General features: G+C 37.7%; 1 protein-coding gene across 2 annotated transcripts; it reads right to left on the reverse strand.

Annotated features, from left to right (window-relative positions):
• Positions 1-219: 219 nt before the first annotated feature.
• Positions 220-25,378, reverse strand: oprm1 (opioid receptor, mu 1; the record flags this gene model as incomplete). Of its 2 annotated transcripts, none has more annotated exons than XM_079842440.1 (3): positions 220-752; positions 3,426-3,787; positions 25,134-25,378. In XM_079842440.1, 3 exons carry the CDS (start codon positions 25,376-25,378, stop codon positions 220-222), a joined length of 1,140 nt encoding a protein of 379 aa, XP_079698566.1. The 2 variants fall into 2 exon arrangements, with proteins under 2 accessions (XP_079698566.1, XP_079698567.1); XM_079842441.1 differs by having other exon boundaries at positions 220-743; positions 25,134-25,225.

The following is a 25,378-nucleotide window of genomic DNA, read 5'->3' on the forward strand; positions in this document are numbered from 1 at the left end:
CAATAAGATAGTATACATCATATTTCTGAAACAGTCTTTCTCCATACGAAAATTGTGAAACGGCTCTTTAGGGAAGGCCTAAGATGCTTAAAGAGGTTCGACCTACCGCAGCTCCTATAGATGAAGGTGTTAGACACCTGTGGTGACCTGCGTGACCTCCGAGCTCATGTCAACACTGGGTTGGCAGCGGGACTCCAGTGATGACATCTCCAGGACTAGTCATACCTGCTGATTTGTCCTGTCAACCGTGTTGCCGCTGGACTGGCCCTCACGCTGGGGGTTCCTGGTGCGCGTGGAGTTCTGCAGGTCCAGCACGGAGGGGCTGGGAATGCAGAACTCCCTGAAACAGCGCTTGAAGTTCTCATCCAGGAAGGCGTAGAGCACCGGATTGAGGCAGCTGTTGGTGTAGCCGAGGGCGATGCAGAAATGCCAGGTGACTGTCTGCAGGAGTGAGCTGGGAATGGTCACCAGGGCCTTGATGATCACAAAGATGTGGATCGGCGTCCAGCAGACGATGAAAACCGCCACCACCACCAGGACCATACGGGTGATGCGCCGAAGGTTGCGGTCCTTCTCCTTGGACCCAGACAACATGCGCACGCTCTTCAGGCGGAGGATCATCAAGCCGTAACAGACGGTGATGATGAGGACGGGCATGATGAAGGCAAAGATGAAGACGCAGATCTTCAGGAGGTTCTCCCAGTACCAGGAAGGGTGGGGAAAGAGCAAATTGCAGTCAGTGACTGAAAACGCTGTAGAAATAAGAATATACCTCATTACAATTGCATAGTCATTATTTCCTCAAGGCATTGTTTAAGCAGCCTCAGAGGCTATTAAATCATCTTATGATTTTCTTCCCAAATGACTAGAAGTGACATAAATCTAAATTCACTTTTCTGCCTCAACACTTCTCTCGTGTCTGCAAAATACCACAGTAACCAAATTTCTTGATGCATTAAGAGGAGATTAAAGGGGTCATATTATGCCCTTTTACGAAGTCTTGATTTTGTTTTTGAGTGTACTAGAATATGCTTTCATGCAAAACATATTTTTCACATATTGTTACAGCACCTCTCTCCCCAGCGCAGTTTAGTTCTGGTTTCGATGAAGACCCTCCTTCCGAAATACAAAATGTGCTGTGATTGGTTAGCCCGGCCAGTGTGTGTTGTTAATTGTAAACCCTAACACTCTAAATACTTAATTGGTTTGAGTAGAGCCAACTCGAATTAAACAAATCAGTTCAATCAAAGTAACCTTTATGAGTATTTAGAACTTTCTTTTTCTTTTGAGTTTACAAAACTTACACATTTTAAGTGATTTGAATTATTTCATTGTTTTGAGTTCTATGAACTTGTTTCTTTCAATTTAGACAAACTTAAATGTAACTGAAAGCCTGCTGGGTCATTTTATTGGGTTATTTTTTCTTTTTTTGACCCAAATGCTGGTTTCAGCCTGCTGGGTCATTTTATTGGGTTATTTTTATTTCATTTTTACCCATTGCTGGGTAGTTTTTGTAACTCAGCTGCTGGGTCATCACATACCTACCCAGTGCTGTGTCAATGTAACCCAATATTGGGTATAGGGTTGCCACCTGTCCCGTGAGATACGGAATCGTCCGGAATCGAAACGCGATTTGTCCCGTATTTTACATAGGTCCACACATAGTTCAATAAACACATAAGGATTTTGCAGTGTCGAGAATACTAATAGCAAATTGATGTTTACTCTGCTTTGTTGCCATGGCGCCGGAGTCTCGAGAACATGCGCTGTACAGTTGCGCGTTTTTTTAAAAACATGTCGAGCTCGTGTCCACTGTTTGAGGTTTGAACCCAGGATCTCCAGATATAGGACTGAATAGAAAAAAGGTATCAATGGGTCTGTCCAGTAACTCATGATGAACCTCAGGCGAACTGCACACTTTGCAGAGAAGCATTTCAGGTGCTCAGACTGTCTGGCTTAAAGCAGCAGCGCTGACAGACACATCCGTGTTTCTAAAGGTATAACTGTCAGGCCTATTGTTTTTTTGTTGTTGTTTTTTTCTATGGATAATATATTAATATAATATTCCATACATTATAAGAGCTTGGCAGACCGAATTATTATATTTTTTTACAGGTTAATTAATAGATTATAGCCTAATTAATGTTACTATTCACCTATCATTTAGCTAGGCTATATTAATCATACATAATAAATAATCCTGTCATATAAAGTTTATGACATTTAAAAGAAAATATTGAGATAAAAATGGGAAAAATAATTACATAATAATATAGTCATAATTTAAGTAAATTCATAAAATAATAAACATTTTTGAATTTCAGAATTGTCAAAAAAAAGTGATTACTGGTTAAGAATGAAAAATTCTGTCATTATATTTACTCACCCTCAAGTTATTCCAAACATGTATAAATGCATTTGTTATGTTGAACACATGAAGATTCATTCCTACTATGGAAGTCAATGGTGCCCCAAAGCAGCCTGGGTACAAACTTTCTTCAAATTATCTTCTTTTGTGTTCAGCAGAACATAGAAACTCATACAGGTTTGAAACATCATGAGGGTGAATAAATGATGACAGAATTTTCATTTTTGGGGGAACTGTCCCTTTAAAGTGCACCAAATAGGCTACTAAAGAGTTCTTTAGAAATAAATAACATAATCAAATGTAAAATAATATAAAATGTGTTCTGTTGCAAGTTCACATACTTGATCTCATGTTTTCTTATGGTTTATTGTTGAGCTGTCAAGTTGTCATTGTTGAAATAATCAGTTCATGACTTATTCTTTATTTGTGTTTTTGGGGGTCGTGAATGGGTGTCCCTTATTTTGCCACACTGAAGGTGGCAACCCTAGTTGGGTAGTCTGTGCCAAACCGGTTAAAACTGGATACATTTGTCAATGGTCATTTTGTGTTCTTTTCTGAGAGAAAATGTCCTGAGGGGAAACTTCCTGAATGAAAACTTCCATCAAGTGAAGTATGAGATTAGATTGAGAACAGATATACAGTATGTAAAATGTTCTATATTACTATACTCGTTCAGCAAGTGCTATGCTATGCTAATGATATCAAAGCATTGTGTTACCAATTAACAAGGTAGCATTTATTAAATTAGCTAGTTCAAGCTAGCCAAGTTTCCACTAATAAATATATTTAAGTTGATCATTTTAATTTAAATGTATGAATTAGCTTACTCAAATATTTGTTAAGTTAAGTTAAGAGCAATTAAAATGTATGAGTAAAAAAATAAAAATCTGATCTGCAAGTTCTGTTTACTTAAACTTGAAATTTCTTAACTTAAAAAATTTGATGTAACCGATGTGCCTCAATTTTTTTGAGTTTTGCCAACTTATTCGGGTTTACAATGCAGTAATATCTGAAATTTACATTGACTGTACATTGGAGAATGTGGTGGTAAACATACAACTGCTGTGGTACTCAGTAGTGGTGGTGGCCATGACCATGACAGGGAGACCGATGGCAGATGAAAGGATCCAGTTACAAACGTTGACAATCTTGGCGTTCCTGGGGGTTCTGAAGTCCAGGGCTTTAACGGGGTGGCAAACAGCGATGTAGCGGTCGACGCTCATAGTGGTGAGGGTAAAGATACTGGTGAACATGTTGTAGTAATCAATGGACATCACAATCTTGCACAACACGTCTCCAAAAGGCCATGTACCCATCAGGTAGTTCACACTCTGGAAGGGCAGAGTGCTTGTTGCCAAGGCATCTGCTAAAGCAAGGTTGAAGATGTAGATGTTGGTCGCAGTTTTCATTTTGGTGTATCTGCAATAGATAAAAATAGCAAACAATTAACTGTGTTTATTAAATAACATGAGATGCAATGTGTATTTAAGGAAAACCAGTTTGAACAGGGCGAGTAATGGGTATGTGAAGGTACTATAGAAATGGACTTGAAAGAACACCCCTTTTCCCATATAACCACCTTTTATGATTTCAGTACGCGGGCAGACAAATGGAAAAGTACAATTACAAAAAGAGATGGTTTAACCCTGGTGGGATGGATGCATGATGGATGGATGCATTTGATGGATAGGTTGAGTACATCTGCAAGGTTAAATCTAACCTAAATTGTTTTCATGTTATTAGAAGGGACTTGTCATGTCAAACTGCAAACCTATACAAGCATGCAATGATATTTTCACATCTATCATATTGTATCACATCATGGTAACAAGCCTCCCAAACTAAATTTAAGCCTATTATTTCAAAATACGAACAGGCAATAAAAGTTATGGACTAGAAACCAATGAGATGGCATCACTGTGCTGCTTTAAGAAAGCATAACCTTCATAGCTTTGACTGTTTTGTGGATTTTAATGACCTCAAACTGTTTTTTAAATGCCTGATGAATCATGTGTCACCTCTGTTTTCTGAATTGGTCAGTAGGCGTCAGAGCTCACATAGGGCAAACACACGAGCCACTAACAGCGGCGACTGTATTGTCCCAAAGTATAAGGCATCATTTGGTCAGTCGGCTTTTTCGGCAAAGGGGCCAAAACTCTGGAATGCTTTACCTACTAATTTAAAACTAGAGACCAATGGCAATGCTTTTTACAGAGCACTTAAACAACGGTCAAAAACAGAACAACAGTGCTCACATGAATAGCCTACCACTGGGTTATTGTCTGATCATGTTGCCTTTGCACATGTTGCCCTTGCTCTATAGCTTATGTATGAAAATAATTTTGATTATTTAGTTTTTTTTCTCTCTCTCTCTCTCTCTCTCTCTCTCTCTCTCTCTCTCTCTCTCTCTCTCTCTCTCTCTCTCTCTCTCTCTCTCTCTCTCTCTCTCTCTCTCTCTCTCTCTCTCTCTCTTTGTAATCTTATGGCTCTTTGTAATCTTTTTTCCTTTTCCTTTTATTACTAGTATTATCATTATTACTTTTATTGTTAGCATTGTTATTGTTTTGTTATTAGGGGTCAAGCACCGAAGGTAATCGTCTGAGTTCTTCTTCTTCTTCTTCTTCTTCCTTTTCTTCCGTTTTGGGAGTCTATGGCAGTCCATAGAACCGCTTGTGGGAAAGTTATGAAATTTGGCACACTGATAGAAGTCATTGCCAACATTATCCACAGCAATTTTGGAGTCTCTAAATCAATCCATCTAGCGCCACCACCTGTTAAAAATTTAACTCATATTTATGCTAATAACTTTTGAACTGTAAGGGGAAATAAAATTTATTTTCCTTCTGATTCAGTGGCTCAAGCCGATTCGATTGAACCCTATGATGGCAATTTTCACGCCAAAAAAAAACAACTTTTTCGAACTCGTCCTGGATGGTTTGTCCGATTTTCACCAAAATTTAACCAGATCATCTTCAGACCATGATGACAAAAAGTTTGGAATTCACGTTTATTTGTCTATCCGTTCTCAAATAATATGCAAATGAATTGTATGTAGCGCTAACAAAAATAGACATGAGGCTGTATCTCTGCAACGCTTTATCTATTTAGACCAAACTTGGTTCATGTCATCACAAGCATGACCTTAGGCTATAAGCTGTGTTTCGGCGCAGTTCCATCTAGTGGTCTGGAGATGCGAAAAATGCGAGAAAACTTCTGAACATTTCGTCTAAAAATAATTTAAGTCTTGTTAGATCTGGGGCGGCATGTCGAGTCGAGTGATATCCAATTTTCCCATGTCGGCCATTTTGAGCATCTGCTATTTTGAATTTTGTAGTGAAATGTGGTAAACCGTTAGTCCGATCGAGACAAAACCACCTTAGGAAAAACGGAATCTTAGGTCGTTGACACAATTTTCCCCTGTCAGACATTTTGGGCATCTGCCATTTTGAATGTTGTAGTAAAATGCTGTAAACCGTTTGGAAAAACGGAATCTTAGGTCATTGACTAAATTTTAATGGCCAAATGTTACAGTTTTGATAGTAAGTGGCAAAAGGTGTGGGTAATTTTTTGTGTTCATACATATAAATGTATTTAACTTCTAAACTAAATTAGATGTTTTCACCAAATTTTACACGCTTATGTATGGGGGGACTCGGAGCACTTGGTGGCGCTATAACTAAACAAAACATGAAATTGGCTCTATACAACTCAATGTATTTATGTGGGATGTCAACCTTTTTGCTTAAAATTGTCTCCAAATGTCTTTACTCATTTTTGCAGTTGGTCTACTGCTAGCTTCCTTGTTTGCCTCTGTTGTGTTTGGCCCCCGATAATTGCTGCTTGCAGATATATTTATTATTATAGTTTTTTCCCTTTCTAAAAAGCCACCCATGGACAGGTGTCGAAAATTAGCATGCATACTAAAACTACTCAAGCAAATGCATATGGTTCGTCCAATGTAATTGTCATGTACATGTCAAATAAATCTAATAAATAAATAAATGAAATGTGAAACCCTATTGTTCATATATGTAATCCCAACCTTGACTTTCATAATACTACTGTTGGAGTAGCATAAAAGAATGATTTACATACATTACTAACACAGCAAGTTAATTACACAAGGCATTTGCGCCTTAACTGAGTGGCACATGATGTGATGCATTGGAAAGATATCATTGGTGTGGAAAATGGAAGGTAATTTTTCATGCTATTGTCTGATAGAGAACCCTATGAATAATAGAGCAACAGGGGGATCTTTCAATCGCTGAATAAATGAGATATTGATTTAAACAATAACTTAGTCTAGAATAGCTAGAATAAAAACTGAGTGCAAAATGGCTGCGTGTGTCAATCTAAATACATAAGCTTTTCATGAAAGCTTTTCGTGAATAATGCATAATTCATGGATACATGGCTCATTTCCATGAAATATATCGATATTTAGCACCTCTTTCAATCTTTAGGCCTTTGTCCCTTCCTTAATGGGGTGTTCTGAGACTGTATATCAAATCGCATCCTGCTTTATCAAGAAATTGCAGGTCTAATTGGTTCATTTCTTAAACTTTGAAAACTCCCTTTAGGCATAATTTCCTGGGAATGCTGGGGACTTTTATTTAGATACGCTTATACAGCTGGTATTCTTTTGTAGTAAACACTCCAGATAAAAGAAACACCTACTTTAAAGACTCGTTACCGTTCTTCTAGGCAAGATAATAAACAAGATGAGTCATGCGGCAATCTGGACTATGAAGATACACAATTTCTGATGTATTGCAATAGCAGCGGAGATGATAAATTAAGAGCATTTACACTATGTAAACTACCATCCCTGTAAAAAAGATTTCCAGATCAGAGCTCCACTGTTTGACTTTCTCAGAAATATACATAAGTCAGGACACAGTCTAGTCCATCCAAATATATACAGTCTGCCAAGAAATATAGCCAGTGTGTGGACAAAACGACATCTGCAAATACACGATAACTGTAGTTCCGCTTAGCTGACTGTCACAGGCCAAACTGAAGAAAACAATAAAGCTCACAAATATGAATTTGGGCAGGCTATAAGCCCATTTAAAAAAAAGGTGTATCATGGTTTCTTGAGCAACAAATCATCTTATTTAGAGTGATTTCTGAAGGATCATGTGACACTGAAGAGTAATGAACAATGGCTGCTGAACAAATATTCAGCTCTATGCCATCACAGGAATAAATTACATTTTAAAATATTATAAATTAGAAGTCATTTTATATTGTAATAGTTTTTAACTGTATTTGGATCAAATAAATGCAGCCTTGGTGAGAGTAAGAGACTTATTTAAAAAAACTGAGATATCTTACAGACCCCAAACTTTTGAAAGTGTATTTATTTAATGTTCACATTTTTATTTTTCTAAATTAATTTTTGCAACTTTTATCATATTTGAATTGTTCATTATGATGACAGGAAATTGTGAAGGGCCCAAGTGTTGGGTTAATAACTCTGAAAAGTTATTTACCCCAAAAAAAGTTCATTACTAGCTAGTAATTACATCTTCAGCAATTAGATTACCAAAATCAGCATACATGAAACTGCTCTTTTCAAATAAATATTCTTTCAAATAAATAATGTAAAATTGCTAAAAATATTGAGCTGTTTAACTATTTAAAGGGAGAATAGAATTGTTTATTAAAAGTCTATAAACTTGTTTCAACCATGTGCAAAAATTTGGTAACACTTTAGATAGGGCCCGATTCTCACTAGCTACTTGCTTATTGGCTTGCATATTACTAGGATATTGGCTGTTTACTTATAAAGCACATATTAATGCCTCATTCTGCATGACCATATACTACACCCCTTAATCCTACCCCATACATATATTCTCTGGCTCTGTAGGCATCTCACAAATTCCCATACGAGTGATTCATAGATTATCGTGACAGAATATGCTAATCGATGACTTGAAGATATAAGTCCACATCAGCTACATAAATTCATAAACTAACCATTCAGAAACGTCCTGTTGTATTCTACATGTTGTCACTTCTTGAGTCTCTCCATCTTTTTCCGACTCCGGTTTGAACATAAAAGGCTGAACAGTTTCTGACATTTTTTTTTGCGTGAGATAATTGGAGCTGCTAACATGAGCTCTTGAAGCTCCATCCTCTTCTTGGGGTATTTTGAGCTAAAACTTTACATACACACTCTGGGGACATCAGAGACTTATTTTACATCTTGTAAAAACGGGCATTATAGGACCCCTTTAAACCAATGGTTGGGTTTGTCCATGTTTGTCCCAAACATGGGTTTAAAACAACCCTGCATTTTTAGAGTGTACAGTAATGCAATTATACCAGATGTAACTGTACAGAAAAATAAAAAGTAATCGTTTACTTTACTTTTTCAAGTGATTTAATATAAATAATTAAAGGGTTAGTTCACCCAAAAATGAAAATTCTGTCATTAATTACTTACCCTCATGTCGTTCGACACCCATAAGACCTTCGTTCATCTTCGGAACACAAATGAAGATATTTAAGCTCTGAAAGGCCTCCATTGGCACAATGCACGGTACACTCTCAAGACCCTTAAAAGGTACTAAAGACGTCATTACAAAGGCCATCTCACTACAGTGGTTCTACAATAACTTGTGACGAGAATAGTTTTTGTGCGCAAAAAAACCCTAAATAACGACTTATATAGTGATGACGATTTCAAAACATGGCATCATGAAGCTTCGAAGCGTTATGAATCAGTGAGTCGATTCATCAGTTTGGATCGCCAAATTTCAGCAGTTTGGCGGTTTGACACGCAATCCGAATCATGATTCGACTCACTGATTCATAACGCTTCTAAGCTTCATGATGCCGTGTTTTGAAATCGTCATCACTATATAAGTCATTATTTAGGGGTTTTTTGCGCACAAAAACTATTCTCGTCACTCCATAAAGTTGTTGTAGAACCACTGTAGTGAGATGGACTTTGTAACGACGTCTTTAGTACCTTTTAAGGGTCTTGAGAGTGTACCGTGCATTGTGCCAATGGAGGCCTTTCAGAGCCATCAGATTTCAACTAAAATATCTTCATTTCTGTTCCGAAGATGAACAGAGGTCTTACGGGTGTCGAACGACATGAGGGTAAGTAATTAATGACAGAATTTTTATTTTTGGGTGAACTAACCCTTTAAATTACAGTAATTATTTATTTAATAATGCATAACACCCAACACATATCATGACATTCCCTGTAACAGATGAAATGAAAATGACATTTTAAAAAGCATTGAAAACAATTCTGTTTTTCTAAATGTTTCTACAGCTGTAAAGCATTTTTGGAAATGCCTAGACACAACACCCTTCCCCACAGTGAAGTGGATGGATTCATTCATCACTAACTGGAAGTCTCACACAAGCAAGGATTTAGGCTAGCAGCCATTAATGATTAGCTTGTCATCCAAGGGCTCTTTGCACCAGACAAATGGTCACACCATTTATTTTTCCCACAAGGCACTGACTAATTATAAGAGCATCTCAGGGATGCACGGCTCCTCTGTACTCCACATTAAAGACTTCTGAGGTGAAATGCCAGATCTTTGAGTCTTTTCAGTGGAGTGGAGGAGCTGCTCTTTGGTGTTGTGAACATCACTTACTGGAAGCACATTAAAAATTGATTTATCTTCCTTGCTGCATCAACACTGATGGTTGGCAACATATGTTGTACTTTGGATGCTGGTGAGCAGTTCTTTACAGCAAGATTACAGTACATCTCTGTTATCCCTGAAGCTTTGTAATGCAACCAAGGGAAGTTTACCAAGAAAATAAATGTGTTTCGGACAACATGCCTGACAACCAAGACTTCTGGTTAACCTAGAGGAAGGTGTGCAGTATTGCTTATGGAAAGAATTAGGAGTGTCACCCAACAGCTCAGAGCAGAGTCCATAAGTTCAGGAAGGACATTGACCTGCTAACTCTGAAATGAAGACAGACACATGTGTTCTACAGAGAGCTGTGAAAAATAACAATTATTTAAAAGTTAAAACAGGAATGTAATGCGTGTCATTTAGAAGGTGGTCTCAATCTATGTCAATTTGAGTGAATTTCTGAGTATAATTATTTTTTTCTCTGCCCCTGGCATGTAGAGAAAAGCTAATGCTAATGATGAAACATGACAGGCATGAAACATGACAGAATTCATTTGAATTCTGCCGAAGGCATTCAGAATATGTGTGCTCGTAAGTGATCGTTTGTCTTTTTGTAGTTTGAATAATAAATAACTTCTGTCCCTTTAAGACCTGATGCATGCATGGATCCCAAACACTGTTGCTGTGAGTTGGTTACGTCTGTGTTTACGTTAAACTCACCAAGATGGGCATTGAGACATTTTTGAGTGTATTTGAGCATTAATAAGCTGGAAAAAGGAACTCATTTTTGCCCTTGTATGTCAGAGGCGGCTTTATTGCGGTATGTGCGCTTCAGATGTGTGTGCGCTTCAGATGCGAGCGAAATCTGCGGGAATTAGTAGAATTAACGTTATGTGCAACCCCGCGCGAAATTCAAACCGGGGTTGTATTGGTGTGAAATTCAGACCGGTCACACCAATACTAACATGCAGTCATGAGATAAAATCCAGCGGTCGGAGAGGAGAGGAGAGCGCAGCTGATATCGATACTGTAGAAAATTAGTATCGTATCTTTTCAGATATTTCAGTATCGAGACATATCGAAATATGGATATTTTTGACAACAATAGTAGGCATACACACAGGTTCGAAGACTCGTTCTCTCGCCCCTACAGTGCAATTTGGCTAGGTATACATCCGCGCTAAAATATCAAGGTGAAAGTCATCATAGCTTGAGTATAGACCCAGCTCCCAACCCAACTTTGAGAATAGATTAACGGCAATATTTTTTTAATCGCCCGATAAGAGTCTCACGTTAACGCAGCACGTTAACGCTGATAACAGCCCACCACTAATATATATCTATGGCTATCACCGCTTCACCCAACGGCTCTCCGTATCACTGCACAACACCCTTAGCAACCACTCTTAGCAACGTAAACATATGTTTGTTCTCATTGATTTTGTTAATTGAAGCTTGTATTATTGTGAGAGAGAGATTGAGTGACCGAGTGTAATACCTGCATTCCGATTTAGCATATTCCTTAAGTATAATAAAAAATCTGTTGAATGTCTGTTGCGATATCTTGTCCTTTTAACAGAAAAGGGGTTTTCCCGTGCCCTGACAGTGACAGTGCTCACTTGTCAGTTGCGTCTTATGCTGTGTTCCAGGCAACCCGTAACCCTTGTTTTTACAACCTTCTACCCGTGAAAATGCACTGGAACGGCAGTCAAACCCATGACTTCCCACCTGTGAACTTGTACTAGATCGATGTACTCCCAGTTACGCGGTCTGTAACTTCTGTTGCTGTTACTGCTCACTGAGAACATTTATATACAGTGGGGAGAACAAGTATTTGATACACTGCCGATTTTGCAGGTTTTCCTACTTACAAAGCATGTGGAGGTCTGTCATTTTTATCATAGGTACACTTCAACTGTGAGAGACGGAAAAAATTGTATGATTTTTAAATAATTAATTTGCATTTTATTGCATGACATAAGTATTTGCTCACCTACCAACCAGTAAGAATTCCGGCTCTCACAGACCTGTTAGTTTTTCTTTAAGAAGTCCTCCTGTTCTCCACTCATTACCTGTATTAACTGCACCTGTTTGAACTCGTTACCTGTATAAAAGACACCTGTCCACACACTCAATCAAACAGACTCCAACCTCTCCACAATGGCCAAGACCAGACTGCTGTGTAAGGACATCAGGGGTAAAATTGTAGACCTGCACAAGGCTGGGATGGGCTACAGGACAATAGGCAAGCAGCTTGGTGAGAAGGCAACAAATGTTGCCGCAATGATTAGAAAATGGAAGAAGTTCAAGATGACGGTCCATCTCCCTCGGTCTGGGGCACCATCCAAGATCTCACCTCGTGGGGCATCAATGATCATGAGAAAGGTGAGGGATCAGCCCAGAACTACACGGCAGGACCTGGTCAATGACCTGAAGAGAACTGGGACCACAGTCTCAAAGAAAACTAATAGTAACACACTACGCCATCATGGATTAAAATCCTGCAGCACACGCAAGGTCCCCCTGCTCAAGCCAGCGCATGTCCAGGCCTGTCTGAAGTTTGCTAATGACCATCTGGATGATCCAGAGGAGGAATGGGAGAAGGTCATGTGGTCTGATGAGACAAAAATAGAGCTTTTTGGTCTAAACTCCACTCACCGTGTTTGGAGGAAGAAGGAGGATGAGTACAACCCCAAGAACACCATCCCAACCGTGAAGCATGGAGGTGGAAACATCATTCTTTGGGGATGCTTTTCTGCAAAGGGGACAGGACGACTACACTGTATTGAGGGAAGAATGGATGGGGCCATGTATCGCGAGATCTTGGCCAACAACCTCCTTCCCTCAGTAAGAGCATTGAAGATGGGTCGTGGCTGGGTCTTCTAGCATGACAACGACCCGAAACACACAGCCTGGGCAACTAAGGAGTGGCTCCGTAAGAAGCATCTCAAGGTCCTGGAGTGGCCTAGCCAGTCAATATAGCAATAAGCCCCAAAAAGCTGTGGTTTAAAGTGAATTTATAACAGCTGAAGGGTTTTTTAAATTGTAATAATATTTCACAATTTTACTGTTTATTACTGTTTTTCGAATAAGATTGGCGTACTATTTTAAAAACATTAAATCTTACTGACCCCAAACTTTTGAACAGAAGTTTATTTATTTAAATTAATGTTTACATTTATTTGTTCTTGCATATTTAACTTGTTAAATATGAGTATTCTCATTATTTCCATAAAATACAAATGAAACGCTTAACTTTTAAAGGACACCGTTTAAGCTCTGAGGGTCATGTCTTTCAATAAAGAATATTACTGTTCCACATTGTATGATGACAAACCAAAACAAATTAACATACCATCATTTCAAAGACAATGCATTTGTAAATGACTTTTGTTGAAGAAAAGAGAGAGTGTAGTAACCAGGCAAATCAGATTTTTGTTGTGAAAAAACCAAGGACTTGCTTGTTGCTAGGGAACACCAGAACATGTGCAGATTTTTTATACCATCTACCTATGTGCAATCTGCTCATAGATATGGACATATTGCTATGTTAAATTACATCAAGAAAACACTTGGTACAAATTAACTTTATGCTGTTTGAAAATTAGATGCTCCACTAAAGAATGAACATATAATTGCCAGAACTAGGCAATGTGCATCTCACAAAAAGACTGATGACTCAAAATATTCAAAGCTTTGAAAATACGTGTTGGTTATCGCTAGTTATTTGATTTGCTAGAATGTAAATGGGAAAAAATGCATTGTTTAAATACCAAATTATCAGCCTTTATACACAGCTGTCAATCCAAATGACAAGCTTTTAAAATGAGCGTCAGCCAACTTTTTCATCTTTAAAAGCAAGAAAAGAAGAAAATGGGATAGAAACAGAAGAATAACTCAAAAGCTTATTTTCTTATTTTTCATTATGCACTTCTGATTTCATAGCCTCAGAATGGCAGAGGAAAATATGATAATGTAACCAAACTAATCTGGGTGAGTCATGCATGAATTGCCTGTGCTGATTTAAAACTAATCAAAGGTGACGTTTACATTTAGAATGTCAGACACAGTCTACCTAAGGCACGGTTGCAAAGCTGGCGCTAGCAGCTGGAGTCCCAACAACAGCAGCCAGCTTGTCCTTATGTTTCCATGCCAGTCAGGTGAATGTGAAGTGTCGTGTTAAACTTTTCAAGTCAGTCTATGGCTCTGAGAGGCTGACGTGTCTCCTGGAATTTATTTAGGCTTTAAACAAGATGCATTTTCATTCTCTGGTGCTATTGTCCACCAGTATTTGCTCTTTAGGTGGCAAGTGATGTGCGAGTATTAAAAAGAAAAAAAGAAAAACCCCTGATAAAACATGACAAAAATGCCACAGACATCGAATTAGAAGTCGAAATAATAAAACAATAGTTCACTAACCACACCATATTCATTTCACCATGTCAGCCAAGGCAAGCACTGCGGTTTTATCTGACACTAAATAATGTTTTTTCAATGATTCTGCAGAACAGCTTGGCCTGTCTCTTTCATCCCTACAAATGTTCTCATTTAGTTAATTCACACAGCACAACAGTTCCATTCCAACGTCACGCATGATTGGTCAACACAGCTCCATATCCTCCTGTGAACATCCATTCCACAGCATTGGGTCTCTGTCTTTTGCGCACACTGCACTTATTATTCAACAGTGACACTAACAGTAACAACTAATAGCCAAACATAAGACATAGGGCCAGTTTCCCTTTCAGACGCAAGTAAAAGTATTATGTCACCTTTAATTATATAGCAATTTTTACAAAGCAGATTGTTTCAAAGCAGCTTCGTGGTGGTAACAGGAAAATAATGCAACAGAATTTTATTCGGCTGTACAGCCACTATGGAGAAAACAGTGATATCATCCAGCTCAGTTCAATCATCATATAGTGTCAAAGCGGGCAGATCAGTTAATATTTAGTGTCCCCAACTAAGCAAGCCAAAAGCCAAAGTAACCCAAAGGAACCCAAACTCCATCAGGTGACAGAATGGAGAAAAAAAACCTTGGGAGAAACCAAGCTCAGTCGGGGGGCCAGTTCTCCCCTGGCCAACGAACAAACAGTGTATGATTATGATTCAGGCAAACATTTCAAGTCAGAAGTCAGATTATGCAGTAAAAATATAGAGGCAGACACATACCCGTTTCCCAGCTATAACAGTTCTTGGTTCCCAGTACGTTCTTTTTAGGTTATCCAGGAAAGTTTTCTTATTGAAATAGAACGTTATAGTTTTTGGTTTGTAGAACATTATTCTAACGTTACTTTAACGTTCCCCCTAACCTCTTTTCTCCGATATCATTACCCTGATGTACGTCAGTAATCATCCAGCACACAGGTGCGATTTAGAAGATGAACCCCTAATCAGTATTAGGCTATACAAACCATATATTGTTTTTATTTATTGTTTAATTAATAAAAATAACCCGAGCACATCAACCATAGAAGATTAAATAAGATTAATATAAGATTTACTTTATTGCGGGGTAGCCTACCCAGATTTAACATTTCTTCAGCACCAAATAACAATGACTTCAACACAATTTATGTTTTTTTAAATATGATATTTATTCACAGACATTAAAAAAATGAATAAACGATTATTTGACTTAAAGTAGGATATCAGTACATTTATTTTTTTTTACCACTGAATTGTACAGAGGGACATGCTGCTTTTGGTCTGTAAACAAAAACTTCTCGATTAGCTTCATGCTCTCTTCAATAATGGTGTCAAATCTATCCGAAATCATATTTACTCGCATATATAGCCTATTAATTAAAATGAATTATTCAATAAAGAGATTAGTAAACGAATGTCAGTCAGGCAGTAAACCGAAATGGCCGTTAATTTGGAAGAAGCGCGTGCACATCACAAAACATGATTTCTGTGCTTTCCACACTATGCTTAACCCTGTCTTAATATTTTATCTTACATTTTAACGTTTTAATTGATAGGTTATTTTACTTGTTATTAATAACCATTAGGGAACATTCTGTTGGGTTATTTAAAAATAACCACTTTGCAACGAGCTGGGAAAATTATTTCATGGTTGCAAAATAATAACCTAAAAATAACCATTATGGAACGTTCTGTATAAGCTATTTATAGGTTGTTTAAAAATAACTATTCTGCAACGTTCTGGGAACATTATTTTATGGTTGCAAGATAATAACCTAAAAATGACCAGAATTATCTGTATATGTTATTTTTTGCTTTAATTAAAAAACAACCTCTCTACAACATTCTGGGAATGTTACTTTATGGTTGCAAAACATAAAACCTAAAAAATATGTTCCTAGAACCTTATTATTTGGTGCTCAAAAAAGAAAAAGAATAACCAAATATGTTTGCTGGGTTACACCTGGTATTTTAATCCGTCTCTTTTGTCCACTTTCAAACTGCTGTCCTGATTTCTTCAAGGGGAGGGTCTATGGGCGGGTAAATGTATATTTTTTTCAGATATTTCGATCTAATGGAAAAAATAAGCTCACGCAATTTACATATGAACATGACCAGAGACAACGGAAAAACATACGGAGAGCAGCAGCTTTCGTTTCTCCTCTAATAGCCGCAAGACCACGCCGAACACTCAGTGCATTTTAGAAATCAGGAATGGTGAGAGAACATTGTGCTTTCTACGTTTTTCGTCTTCAAACAAAACTTGGGTCTTCAGCCAACAGAGTTTAAATCCCGTCTGGCTAGCACGCTTCCCATCATGTTTATGCATTAAGTCAGTAGGTGGAGCAGGTGGTCTCTTGTGACTGTTCGAACACATTCAACCACATAAACATCTACACTACTAACCTGGTATTAAGGCCCTGTTTACACCTGGTATTAAGATACATTTTGAGCTTGTCCATTTTCGACCACTTCCAGAGGGAGTCGAAAACGCATTTGACTGGGATGATTTACTCTCCGCCTACTGACCTAACTTGTAAACATTATGGGAACCGTGCAAGCCTTACGGGATATCAAATTTGGCTGGAGACCTAAGTTTTGTTTGAAGATGTAAAATGCAGCAAGCACAATGTTCTCTCACCATTCCTGATTTCTAACACACACTCGCAGCATTTGCCCTGGTCTTGCAGCTATCCGAGCACAAACAAAAGCTGATGCTCTCCGTATGTTTTTCTGTTTTCTCTGGTCATGTTCATATTTAAATTGCATGAGCTTATTATGAGTCCATTAGATCAAAAGATCCGAAAAAGTCCATTCATTTACTTGCCCATAGACCCTCCCCTCGAAGAAATCAGGTCAGAAGTGGTTGAAAGTTAACAAAAGAGATCAAAAAGAGATTAAAATACCAGGTGTAAACGGGTATGTGTTTCCCTCGTCTACTTGTGATCCGATCGACCAAAACGGATCTTAATACAAGGTGTAAACAGGGCCTAAAGCAATCCGGTCGAATGTATTTCTGACTACTTCTGGATGTGGTTGTAAGTGGACGAGCTCAAACCGTTTTAGACCCTGTTTACATCTGCATTTAGTGTCATCCGCTTGTGATTCAGTCGACCGAAGCACATCTTAGTACCAGATGTAAGCCTAAGAGGCATCTATTTTAAGATACAAACAAGGCCAGAGAGATACAATGAAAAGAAAAAAATACTAATAGCCTATGTATTTTTTTTTTTATTGGTATCGTTTCTCTCTTTTTTTACATTTTTAGAAAATACATTACTGGGGGGGATACAACCTCTCGAAACAACTTCCTTCCGGACATGAGCCCTATTTACACATATTTTATAATGGATCATAAGAACCATTAGGATTGCACAAGGATCAATAAACAATTGTGGCTCCCGTACCTTTTGTTAGCTCAGTATACATCATGCGTATATTTACCTGAACATTCGGAAGCCTGGTTTAAAATGCTATAAAGTGAAAATGGTGCAAAAAGCCTTAGCTGTCTGAAACCTGTTAACATTAATCAGTCAGTTATCTAGAGCTCAGTATAAACTGAATAACCCCTCTTTTGATTGTCTCTGTAGTGCCGAATGTAATGTGATTTTTTTTATCTTAATAAGTGAATGTTTAAGGGTTCATTTGGCACAAATCAAGCGGAAAATATGCAGAGATAAGGGAGGAATATAAGCAAACTTTTGACAAAACAAATGAGAGAAACTGTGGTCGGTATTGATTTTTTTTTGCCTCTTCTCTTGTGTACTTTTCTGTGGAACAGTAAAAACAAGAACAGCTTTTAACCTTTCCTCATGATGTATATGAGAAACTAATCCAAATTTAATTGATATGTACAAATGTTTACTCTAATTCACGTTTCCTTCTGCCTACAGAAATATAATTGATGAATGTTTTCCATTTATTTCTCATTTGCTTCTAGCTGCAGGACTCGTAAAGGAGGCAGTTATTGCCAGAGCCGGAATGTTGTAAACAATCGCATGAGCTTCTCCATCACAAGAAAGAAGCTGTGACTGTTTCTCACTTGCAAAAATGCCTGAACACTGGATGCTCAACAGGTTAAAACAAAATGGAATGTATTAAAAAAGGCTTCTGGCCATTTACTTTTAAGGTCCAATTTCCACACTGTCAAGAAATTAGAAATAAGAAGCGAGTTAAAAAGTAGACTGCAGACTGTTTTAGAACACATTCTACAGTCGGTTCAAAAAATCATTTTAACACCAAAAGAAAAACAAACAATTTATAATAAAATTCATAGTAATTTATAAGACAAAGTTTTCTAATCAACATCTACACTCTAAAATGCTGGGTTGGGTTGAAGGTTTCTTTTCTCTTACTTATAATTTATAGAGTTCCACATAGAATTCCCTTGATACAAAGCATACACTCTAAAAAACTCTGGGTTAAAAACAACCCAAGTTGCAAGCAATTGGGTTGTTTTAACCCAGTAAATGGGTTGTTTACATAAAACAACCCAATCTTCCATTTTCAACCCAACTTGGGTTGTTTTTAACCCAGAGTTTTTTAGAGTGTATGCTTTGTATCAAGGGAATTCTATGTGGAACTCTATAAATGATAAATAAGAGAAAAGAAACCTTCAAAGTTTTTATTAAATGAGTGCTGTAGTGTACGAGGGTTGGTTTTGGTACAAGTGACACTAAATTTGCAGAGGCAGGGCTTGCAGGAAGTGCGTTTGATCTTGACTTTTGATCTTTTTGTATGTAGTCCATTCCAGTGTGTTTTAGACAGTGATCTGAAGTAGAGATACTTTATTTGAATTCTGCAATATTAGCAACCATAGACTTATAAACAAACTAAAAGTGTACATATTCACTATTTATTTATTAATTACATTGATAGTGGTAGATGTTTGCACCAAGTATAAATAGCAAGAAGTAGCATCTTTACAAGTGCAAATAGATGTGGCATGCAATTTTTACTAAAGGTAAACATCTGAGCAGTGGTGGTTGGAGGCGGATATTGTACTGTGGGATGGGAACCTTAAAGTCACCATGAAATCAAAATTCTCTGACGTGCTTTATGGCACAAGGCGCGGGACAACCCTCACGTGAGATCACAGCAATAGCAAACCACAACCAATCCAACAAACAAAGCAATTCACACTGGACAATATCCCACCCTACAGTTTTCTTGTTTTTTTTAAATATTGCAGTATTTATTAACCGTGCATATTTTTTTTTATTTATTCATATGCCCTTGTAATCGGTAATCTAAATAGCTTGCAACAACATCTCTTCTTTTCTCTGATGACGTGTTCTGTTTAGTGGCATGAGGGCGGGACAACCTGTCACTCGCGTGAAGTCACAGCAATAGCAAACCACAACCATCCAATTCTTGATAGACAAAATCAAGTCCCGTCCCAAAATGAAGTTTCTTGTACAAGAAGCCAGATCACTTGGATATCTCACTTCCAACTCATCATATATTGATGCTTGCTCAGGAACTCCCTGCGTCACTTTTTAACTTCCAGGGTACCTCTTTAAACATTCTTTTTTTCAGTACCTCATGGCTTTTGGCATCATACACAGACACGATGGGCATGGGAATTTTATCATCATGATGAAATTATATATAGGGGTATAATTTTGCCATTATGGCATTTATGTTGGTGTGTGATTTTTCAATTTAATCATTAAGCATAATTTTATTTACATTTACATTACTCTTTTATTTGAGTACTTAACCCAACCCCTACCCCCATTTGTGTATTATATAATATAAAATGCAGGATACAACACAGATACGACAACCGTCACAATTTATTAAAAAAGAACAAAAATTCCAAGTGTACCAATGCCAAAAGATTGATTTGTGTCAAGCTCAGATACTGTTCACACGCATCCAAAAATTGCCGCCAGAAGAAGCTTTATTACAGCTTTGATTGTGAAATGCCACAAATGAGTCAACTGAGTGTGTGTGTTCATGGAGTGGGATCATTTTCAGCGACTAAAACCTTAAAGGTCCCCTGGCATGTATTTTTTTTATTATTTTATAATGTTTCCTGAGGTGTACTTATATTGTTAGTATGGTTTTTACATCAAAAAAATTCACAATTTAGAAATAAAAAGCATTTTTTCTATACTGATATTAGCCCTCTGGCTTGAATGCTCTGTTTGAAGGGGCGTGTCTGCTGTGAGACTTCAGTGAAAACGTCCACTGTTGTGATTGGCTGACATCTTTGCATTTGAAATGAGTATTAGATTATGTGGCAGAGGGGTCGTGGTTTAGCAAGGTCTGCAGAGAGAGAGACGGACTGCATGTGGACCAGAGAGAGACCTTAGAGCTGGATAAAGATTGCTGAGAAAGTTTTATTGTGAGCGCGAGTTTATTTTGTTTGTATCTGAGAGTTCTGAATAAACTCGAGTCCCAGTCACGCAACCCTGTCTTCTTCCTCCTTATTCTACGAACTTTGTAACATGTGGAACCCTCTCGAATACTTTTACTACGTTTTTTTACCATCACAGCTGTCGAGATGAACGAATCGTCAAAGTGTTATGTTTAGATCTATTCCCATCACATGAAAGGCTTGAGCATTGAGTACACAGACAGTCTGTTGATCGCATGAATGCAGTGATCTCGTCATTGCAACGCATTTTCTCTCACAAAATGCTTTTACCACAACTAACAGCAAATACAATATCGACATGAATACAGTAGGAGCTTTGTTGTGCAGCATAACAGTGTCATTCATTATAACGGCAGTTTGGGAAAGTGTGCAGATACACTCGCGACGTGTGATTGACAGATCCGAACATTATAAAGAGAGTTCTTTGATCGCTAATCTAATCAAAATTGAAATAACAGATTTGTTTCATGCTACTAACAGAAACGATGTGAAGTTGATCGTTTTAGTCACTGGCTTGATTCACTGATGCATTACGCTTAAGGCATCAAGACGGCCAGCGGCGGGACTGACAGTATTAAACGATTTAGAAAGAAAGTCTGTGTGAACTTGAATGATTAGCTACACATCTGAAATCACTGATCACAGATCAGGCATTAATGAACACTGTTGGTGGCGGTGCTGTCGAATCCATATTGTAAAAGTCTGTTTGTAAAGCCTGTGCTGACATCGCGACTGATAAACGGAATCCGTTTTCTCCAAATTCTCTGGGCGGGTAAAGCAGAGGAAGGGGAGGTAACATTCTCCGTATGACGGCATAAAGGGAAGATTCCAGATGGGCTCGTCTGAGCTCTCATTTTCTCAAAGGCAGAGCAAGACACCCAAAGCTTGGTTTACACCTATCAAAATTTCTAGCCACTTGGGCACCGAATACAGGCTAGGGGAACTCATATTAATTTTAAAAAAACTTTTTCAAAAATGTCATGCCATGGGACCTTTAAAGTATATGGCATGCCCAACTAAGGAACTTGGGTATCAGAATTATCCCCAAGCTTCCCAGAAGTAAATACGACTTGAGAGAGCATTCATGTCCAATTTTCAACCAGAAAACTCGTATGATCTTTCTGATACCATATGAAGGCAGCATAAGTTCTACTCTGTTCTTCATATAAAGATTTGGTATGGCTTCAGAAGATTTGGAATGCAATACGAGTACTTTTATAGAATTTTTTTTTTTTGTCAGTTTCTTCAATAAATAGCTGTGACTGCACTTGCATTAGCCTGTTACGTGTTTATTGTTGAGAAGTAAGTAGGTTTAGGGCAGGAGTGGAGCTAGGCGCTCTAAATTATCTATAGAAATATAAATATTTATGAAATAATTTCCTCTTTACACATCCAAATAATTAAATGCGTCTTGATTTGACGCATAAGGCAAACAACTGAAAGCAAAGGAGTGCCCTGCATGTTGAAAATGACCCTAAAGGGGTACCCTGTGTGATTTAAAAAGTGACGCCAAAGGGTCCTGACCAAGCATCAATATATGACGAGTTTGGAGTGACTTCTGTTCATGCCAACTTGAAGGAATAGTTCAGCCCAAAGCAAACAAACAAAATACATTTTGTCATCATTTGCTCAACCACATGTCGTTCCAAATGTGTATGACTTTTTTCCTTTGTGGAACACAAAAGATATTTTAAAAAAACAGTGTTTTTCTTCCCGTACAATGGAAGATGGATCCAGTGTTGTTTCGGACTCAACTGACTTTCAGTGAATGGGCAAAAACTCTTTCGTAAAAAATATCTACATGTGTTCCACAGAAGAAAGAAAGCCAAACAGGTTTAGAACAACATGAGGATGAGTGCATTTCTTCATTTTTGGGTGAACTATCCCATTAAAGCAAAGTGAATTCGCTGCTAGACCCGTTCCTAGGCTCTTCGGATAACTGCGTGAGAGGAAACCTGGTTATGCATCTTTAAATCGACTTATGTCATTACTCAATATTTTTTATTTCTCCCAAGGCTGATTTTATTACCACATGATGAGGGTCAATAAACCAATCCCAGACTGCAATCGGCTCATTAATCACAGAGGTAGATTGCACATACTGGGCAATAGCTTTCTTTTGCTTCCCACTGTAGGCAGCTGCCTGTAAAACTCTGACTGGTTGCTCATAAACTCTTGGAAAGCACTGAGGCTCCACAAAGCAAATAAAATCAGGTGACCTTACACAGGGTCAACGCTTAAGCAATTAAAAACAATTCGATCGATTCCTGTATGCCTTTATGCTCCATGTATGATAATAACTGTTGACCAAATATTATTCTGTTTAAGAAGGATATCAAAGTTGCATTCAATGTCTTAGACACAGCTTCTCTGAATTAAGTAGTTAATGGGTGCGTGATCTGAAATACAGTGCCAGATATTTAATCACAATTCTCTAAGACAAACAAGCCCTCACCCCCTCATTGAAATTCATTCACTATCTGTTTAATTACTGTATTGATTGCACCCTTCCCTTATGCCCATTACTGTGGTCCTAGGTTTATAGGATCAGGTCAGATGTGTTTGCCGTGTGTCTGGTTAGATGAGGCAAATCACAGAAACCGGTTCTGAATCATCTTAGCAGTTGACAGCTGTGAAGTATATGTACATGTATAAGGGAAACAGCATGGGCATGTGTACAAACACTCCATTGGTGACACTCCATCTAAATATCTATTTATCTATCTATCTATCTATCTATCTATCTATCTATCTATCTATCTATCTATCTATCTATCTATCTATCTATCTATCTATCTATCTATCTATCTATCTATCTATCTATCTATCTATCTATCTATCTATCTATCTATCTATCTATCTATCTACCTTGCAGTTGGGTTAAATGTATAGATAGATAGATAGATAGATAGATAGATAGATAGATAGATAGATAGATAGATAGATAGATAGATAGATAGATAGATAGATAGATAGATAGATAGATAGATAGATAGATAGATAGATAGATAGATAGATAGATAGATAGATAGACTCTAAAAAATGCTGGGTTAAAAACAATCCAAGCCGGGTTGAAAGCAATTGAGTTGTTGTAACCCAGTGAATGGGCTGTTTTAACCCAGCGGTTGGGTTAAATGTTTGCCCAACCTGCTGGGTAGTTTTATTTATTTAATTACTTTATGGCTGACTTAAAATGAGCCCAAAATACGTTGGAAATCAGACACATAATTCCTAGAGGCAACAATAATAATCAAAAGGTGAACATTTACTAATAAGCAAATTAATAAATGTTTATTGTTGAATTATTATTCATTAAACTTATGAATAATGTTAATTTATTAAACATATTAATAAATGTTGATTTCCAACATACTTTGGGTTCATTTTAAGAAAGCAATACAGTCATTTTTAAACAATAGTTGAGTTAAATAAAACTACCCAGCAGGTTGGGCAAACATTTAACCCAACCGCTGGGATAAAACAGCCCATTCACTGGGTTAAAACAACCCAATTGCTTTCAACCCGACTTGGGTTGTTTTTAACCCAGCATTTTTTAGAGTCTATCTATCTATCTATCTATCTATCTATCTATCTATCTATCTATCTATCTATCTATCTATCTATCTATCTATCTATCTATCTATCTATCTATCTATCTATCTATCTATCTTATCTATCTATCTATCTCTTACTAAGCCATTCACTTTCTGCTGCATTTTACTATAGATTATTAATGTGAAGCATACGCCCAGTTTTGTTCCATTAGCTTGCTCTTCTACATAAAAAAACGAACCTTACTTAATACACGTGATAGAAAAGTATGCGTACTTCACCATATTGAGTGCCAAATCAATGTGAATGACACGAAATGTGTTGTTCTCCCGTTCGCTGACAGGTACGAACTAGAAACTTGCATTCAATGATCTGTTTCATCGGTCGATATGAAATAGGCTAGTACTGAGCTGAGAGAAGCATTTATATTTTACAAATGAGAATCAAGCATATTTTAGATCAGATATAGAACATATAAGCCTGTGAACTAGGCTACAGCAAGAGATTATTTAATTGTATTATTGATAGGCCGTTTTTGACTGAATGACTGATCGCAACATAACAGGGAGTTTCTGCAATGAACGTGCCGTTAACGACTCTAATGGCCGGGAAGCACTATCAGCATCTCTTTCAACAGGTCCGCCTTTGAAACTAATAAGTAGCCTAGTTTTAAAAGCAACTATTTATCCCTTAAATGTGCTATTCAGATGTAGCCAGATGTTTTTGTGCGTCGGCAACAGGTAAAGAAATGTGTACCTGCATGCCATCTCTTACTTACCTTATAATAACATACATGACGAGGACGTTGCCCACTAGCCCCAACACACACACTATAGAATATAACGCAGTGATGATGATCGCCACTATCACAGGAGTTGCGCTTTTGTCCAGCTCATCCGTCCTGTCACATCTGGAGCTGTTCGTGTTCACGAGACTGGAGCTGTTGCTGAAGTTTCGGCAGAATACGCTGCTATTCGACATTGCCGCATAGAGAAAGTCCGAAATGTTGTCAGGGGTTTCCAT

Source organism: Gobio gobio, assembly GCF_949357685.1.
Source record: "Gobio gobio genome assembly, chromosome: 18".
NCBI classification, from domain to species: Eukaryota; Metazoa; Chordata; class Actinopteri; order Cypriniformes; family Gobionidae; genus Gobio; species Gobio gobio.